The sequence below is a fragment of the Eptesicus fuscus genome, chromosome 7 (assembly GCF_027574615.1).
Source record: "Eptesicus fuscus isolate TK198812 chromosome 7, DD_ASM_mEF_20220401, whole genome shotgun sequence".
NCBI classification, from domain to species: domain Eukaryota; kingdom Metazoa; phylum Chordata; class Mammalia; order Chiroptera; family Vespertilionidae; genus Eptesicus; species Eptesicus fuscus.
The window spans coordinates 100,299,219-100,305,218 of NC_072479.1; the positions used below are offsets into that span (position 1 = coordinate 100,299,219).

The 6,000-nt window shown below is 48.7% G+C and overlaps 1 protein-coding gene across 2 annotated transcripts in view; it reads right to left on the reverse strand.

The window, feature by feature from the left end:
- CACNG2 (calcium voltage-gated channel auxiliary subunit gamma 2) overlaps positions 1 to 4,551 on the reverse strand; it is a 104,257-nt gene extending 99,706 nt beyond the window's left edge. Inside the window, exons 1-2 of one of the 2 annotated variants that reach the window (XM_054718555.1) lie at positions 4,529 to 4,551; positions 3,397 to 3,542 (exon numbers count right to left, since the gene is read on the reverse strand). In XM_054718555.1, coding sequence (XP_054574530.1) covers positions 3,397 to 3,538 — 142 coding nt within the window. In that variant the 5' untranslated portion in view covers positions 3,539 to 3,542; positions 4,529 to 4,551. Of the gene's footprint in view, positions 1 to 3,396; positions 4,417 to 4,528 lie in introns of those variants that run through there. The other variant, XM_008144679.3, reaches the window with a different exon arrangement.
- Positions 4,552 to 6,000: the final 1,449 nt, after the last annotated feature.

Here is a 6,000-nt window from a genome sequence, read left to right on the forward strand (position 1 = left end):
GGGAGGGACAGGGGAGAATACACACAAGGAGTGAATTTCTTGCTGCCCCTGGAGACAATGATTCCTTTTGGTGACAACAGAGGTTAATGTCGTAGGCAGCCAGCCACTGCACAGCCCACAGATACTCGCTTGGAACAAGCTGTTTTAGTGTCCTGTTGCAGATTTTATAGAAATGGCCAATTCATCTCTCCATTTCAAGGCTCTTCACTCAGATTTTGTGAAAAGTTCAAGAACTTCCATCACTCTCTACCTACCTGCATCCACGTGCAGACCGTCCCCTAACCTCCCAACCCCACTAGGACACCAGCCTGTTAGGGGATCAAGTTCATACACGAAGACACTGCTGTTATCGACTCTGCAGAGGGAACACATAAAGGTGGTTTCCTCTGGATTCCTGTCCCCTCCTGCTGTGTCTACCCCTAACAGGTGGTCCTGTCCCTTCTCATTCTTCAGCAGACTGATTCACTTCCAAAGCAGCAAGAGAGGCAAGGAAATATTTTCTCATTCTTATTTTCATCAAGAAGTGAAAGAAAAAAAATCATCTCAAGAGCAAACGCCCCAGTGAAAGCCAGAGAGCAGGAGAGAGCAGAAGCAGACAGGGTTGTGTTCTGTCTGGAGTCGTTAGCAGCCTCTGGGGGAGAGGATTTGAAATCTGTTCACAACTTCTTGGGTACGGGCAGGAGGCACAATAAAGAGGTGATGGGGGACCTTATCTGAAAGTCCAGTTTCTCACAAAAACCGTAGGTAGGAGGAGACGGAAGCACTGGGAATCTGATTTCCGTACAGCACGACCCTGTTGTGAATGCTCAGAAAAGCAAGCCCATGAGAGCCCCACACAGCCGTCTGTGCCAGCCTTCGGAAATAAGTATGCTGACGATCTTTGGAAACCAGCGCAGCCTTTGAAAATAAGTGGCTTAACGTCTTCAAACTACTTCCTAAGAGGCCAAGGCCCAACTTCCTAGGGAGTCCGGGGCCTGCAAAGCCCGTGTGGACAGAGGCTTGGGGAATTAAAGGCCAGGTTGAGCGGGGGGCCCTGAACACTCACCCCTCCTGCCCGGGCCTTGGCTACAAGTGAAAACGGAACTGAGGTCCCAAAGGGAGCCTGGCTCAGCCATCCCCTCGCTGCCTGGAGGCCCCAGCCCGGGGAGAGGGGCCAAACCCACACTCCTGTGTGCAGCGCACAGCCCTTGGGAAGGGTTGCAGGCCTAAGCTTTTTAGGGATGAATCAGGGAGAGAGACGGTGTGTGGCTTGGAGAGAAAGTTAAAGGGGCTGGTTGGGCAGCACGTTCGGGGATGTAGACACCAAACAGATGGAATTTTAATGAAAATATTTAAGCCTTTTAATGCACAACTGATCCAAAGTTCTCCCTAGTCTTCTTGCCTTCTGGGAATTATTAATTGTTTAAAAGATCACAGGAATGAGAAAAGGCAAATAGAACCCTCATAAGGAAAGCATATGTATACCAAGTCACCAGGTGCTGTGGGTTGTTCTCCTAAAAGACTGTCCTGCCTTTCCGCTAACCCTTGGCCGCATATCTCCATCCATCTAACTTAAATCCAAGGGAAGCAAATTGCCACTGTGATCACTTCCCTACAGCAGCCCTCATTCACTTTGCTTTTCTTCTCTTTCGGAATAAAAGTCTGCCATAAATGTTTAATTAAATGGAAGTCTTTTCGCGGTTAATGGCTAGCTGCATGAAAGGCTCTTCATTTTTTAAAAAGGAGGGGTGTGTTTAAAACAGTCTCTATTAATTTCCCGATATTGATTCTCTGGCTGGGGAAGAGCATATAGTATTCAGCAGAGAGCTGCTATGCAGACGATGTTCAAAGCAGCAGTTTGGATTGAGAAAGGGCACCAAATGCAGTATGCGTCAAATAGACCATCGCTCATTGAAGTCACTTAGCTATTCAAAACATGTCCAGCCATCACTCAACCGCTTGCACCAAGAATGTTGGGAGGGGGGGGCACAGAGCTTGATGCTCTTTCCCAGACACGACCATTTCCCAAAGAGCGGCTTTTGCTCAGTTTGGGTTAGACCCTGGGGTCACATCAGTTTCTCCCACTCCTGTCCATTTCGCTCTTTTCTCCCCCATCTCCTGGCTTCTACTCCCTGCATCACCATCCCATGTTGAGCTTAACAAACAATCCTGCAGTCTCTGCTTCCCGACGCTGCCTCCAACAGCCTCCGGTATTGGTTCAAATCAGAAGCAAAGCACATAAGCCTTCTCTCCACACAGAAACATGTATCTCGCTGTGCACGTCTCTCTATGGGTGGCTGTAACCATTCAAATGCAGTCCCTTCCATTAAAGACTGTTGCTAAATGCAGGTCGTATGACCTGCAGGAGTTTTTTTCAGTGCTTATTAGTGTGTCTCAGAAGCACATGCCTTCATCCGCACCCTGATCACCCAGGCTTTACACTGTAGGGACCCCTCCCCCCACAGCACATGCACCGGCACACATGTCCCAATGACCCTGCAAGATCAAGGCAAACAGCTGACACCCTGTCCCACTGCTCTCCTGTCCCCGCCCCCCCCCACCCCAACCTGCCTATGCCCTCGCCTCCTCCCTCCCTGGCCTCCCTGCACAATGTCTGATTCTCCAACTGGCTGCAATGCTGACTCTACGCGCTTCTGGATAACAGACATGTCACTCTGCGTGGAAGTGAATTGGTTCTCAGCTTAACCTGCAAGTGAATCGCTGTTTATTACAACTTGTGCTTGTTTCCTGTGAGAGACGTATGCATTTTTAGACTTTGTAAACGTTAAAACACACATACACACACAGCCAGTTGCCTCCAACAATATGTGTGGCTCATAGACATTACGAAATGCTCTTGAACTCAGCTTGAGATTCTGGAATAATTAGGATTTACCAAGTAAGGATTCTTAGAAACAAATTTTTTTAAAAGGAGATTTTCAGATGATGATGTGTCTGGGACTTTTGGGGAGTAAGGGGAGGAGGAGAGGGAAAGGAAGAACATTTTTGAATTCCTCTTAGGAAAAGAGGAACAGTGTGAGAGAAACAATTATCCCCCCCCCCCCCAATAGATGGCAAGACTACATCAAATGGCAAATCCTAATGATTCCGAAGTAGGCAGAACACATGTGACTTTTAAAGACAATCTCTTGTTGTTTTCATCACATCATAGATTATTCCAATGAAGAGGTCTGGGGAAAGGGAGGTGGTGGAGGCTTGAGAGTTGAGAATGGTTTTTGCTTATTGATTTCCTTTCCTCTGAAACTAACCCAAGCAACCTTGATCCGTGGTGGAAGGAGTGAAGTAAGAAAATGGTGGAATGTGAAGGGGACTTATCCGGAGGAGGGTGGGGAGGGGGAGCGGGGAGGGGAGGGGAGGGGTGGGGTGGAGAGGGGGAGGAGATGGGAAATCAAATACCTTCTAGGCAGCAGGTTCTCCATAATCCAGAATGGGTCATAACTTCCTCGTTCTTTTTGCTGGTTTCATTCTCACTGACACTTTTGCTCTTGCAAACCCCTCTGGAGTAGAGCCAATAGTCGGTTCCCACAGCTATGGTCATCAGACTGAAGGCAGCGAAAGCACCAACGGTGGTTAAAAGCATTTGAACACCTCGATCAAACAGCCCCATAATTCTTCATTATATAAACACCCAACCGACTTCTGGTTCTCGGGAGAGTGTGTGTGAGGGTGCAAGTACTAAAGCAAAAAATAAAATAAAAATAATTCCACTACTAATATAATGGATATATGTGTGAATAGAGATTATGGAGAGATATAAAAAAGGGGAGGTAAGAAAGCTCACGGAAAAGAGTATAAATTATAAAGATCACACGGGAAGAGAGGCTTGCCTTTTGAGATCAGAAACTGTTCCAGTTGCAGTGATTTTTTTTTTTTAAAAAAAGGAAAAAATAAAAAGACACCCCCCACCCCCCCAAGTGAAATGCCTTAAGCTCTTTTCCTAAAATTCTGGTCTCCAGTTTCCATATGTGATAGCTAATTTGGAGATGGCTTCCACAGTGAACCAGGGAACAGTCGCATTCTCAACACAATCTCTCATGGTCGGGACCTAGACAGTTAGAGATTGTAAAAGCCGAGATGCAACCTTCCGTCTCTGCGGCCTGCGCCATGAAAATCCTTTGCTTCGCCAGTTCTCTTCCTTGGGGGGTCTCGGCGCTTTCGTTTCAGACCAGACTTCCCAGTATTCTGTAAGCCCTTGATCTCAGCTGAACAGGTGCGGGGGTCTCGCCTTCCATGGTTTTGCCCCGGCAGTGGCAGCGGCAGCGGCGGCAGCAGCAGGGCGGGCAGGCGCAGCGGCGGCAGGACGAGCAGCGGCGGTTATTGTTGTTGGTGGCGGGGTAGTGTTGGCGAAGTGGGGGAGGGAAGGGGTTTCTCCCGGAGAATCGAGGCGGGTTTCCCTCCCCCTATCTGCAAAGCTCCTGGAAACAAGGGAGCCGGCGTCTTGCTGCAGGATGGGCCGCCCGCCTGCCGGCCCCCCCCCCCAACTCCCTGCCCGCCGGCCCGGCGGAGGCGCTCCCACCTACTGCATTACCGGGTGGTGCTGAACTGGACAGCTCCCTGCGCCTCCCGCTCCGCGCGCGCCCGGGCAGGCAGGGCAGCCGGCCAGGAGGGGGGCGCGGGCCAGAGTCCTCCCTCCCCTCCCGGCAGCGGGCATCGAGGCCAGGGCAGAGCTGGGGGGAGCGCCTTTCCTCTTTTTACTCCTCTCCCAAACCCTAAAATGAGCGCTCTCCTGGGCTCCCAGAGCTTAGAGGAAGGCGTAGCTAGAGAGAGCTCGCTCCCTTTCCCTCTGCCCCCCCCCACACTCCCTTTCCCCCTCCCTCCCTCCCTCCCCCTTGGTGTTTCTTCCAGCTCAGCCTCTTTCTCATTCCATCTCTACGTGCCCAGAGCTTCAAATACAACCCTCCCATCACAATCAGATGGGCACAAAACTTCAACCAGCCGTTTCTCTGCCTGGAAGCGGTGAAAATATAACCTGGATGGGTAATTACAAACAAGGTCTTTCTGTGTTTTTTAAATAATCAGTTTCACTTTGCTGCTTGGGAGTTTATTTTATTTTATTGTCACATTAGCTGCGTCTCCTTTTGGTTGTTCCTCTCTTGTCTCTTTGTCTCTTATTGGCGAAGTGGGGGTGTGCAGTGCACTGTGTGTGTCTCTCTGTAGTTTTCCGTGAAATTCGAAATCTTGCTCCTACAAGCAGACATTTTGGAAAGATTATTCATGGAAAAGGGTACGGAAGGGTGACTGGTGGTTGGGGCTTGGGCAATGATTTTCATCTTAAGGATAAACATGTTTGTAGGGAAAGTGGGTGAAATGTGAATCCTTCGTAAGTTTCCCATGCCATTCATAAACTGGACTGGAAGAGATAAAAATCTCCCTGCTGGGAACACTGAAACACATCCTAACACAGCTCCTCCTCTGCAGAATCCTTATCCTGGGTTAATCACAGTGTCACCTCTTGTTTCTATATGTGCAACTTTTCCTTAATGTAAACCCTGGAAAACGCAGCACATCAAATTCCTGCTGCTACTGAGTCCTTTCTTTCTCTGATCAGCTTCATAGTTAAGTGAGTGAGAACACATGAGGCATGATGGAGGGTGCACTGCCTTTATTTTTTGGGGGGTGGGGGTGGGGAGGAGCTTAGAGAGAGCTGCGAGTCTGATGGGTCGGTTGAGGGTTAGAGATGTTGTAATTTCATAACTCAATTATTTCATACTTTCTGGTCTCTCCCTTTTTATTTTACTTAACAATTTCTCAGAGATCTGATTATTTTCAAAGAGTATGTAATACATGACTGAATTAAAATTAGACTTTCTTTGGTGTTGCCCAACTTTTTTTCCCTTACCTCAGAGATGATCTGCAGGCATGTCCAATGAATTCTTTGTGTGTGTGTGTGTGTGTGTGTGTGTGTGTGTGTGTGTGTAGAAAAACTACCTGTTTCTCCACCTGCATGATACTTCCTTCTCTCCCTCTGTGCTCTCTTCTATCGCCTTGTGAGGGGGGACT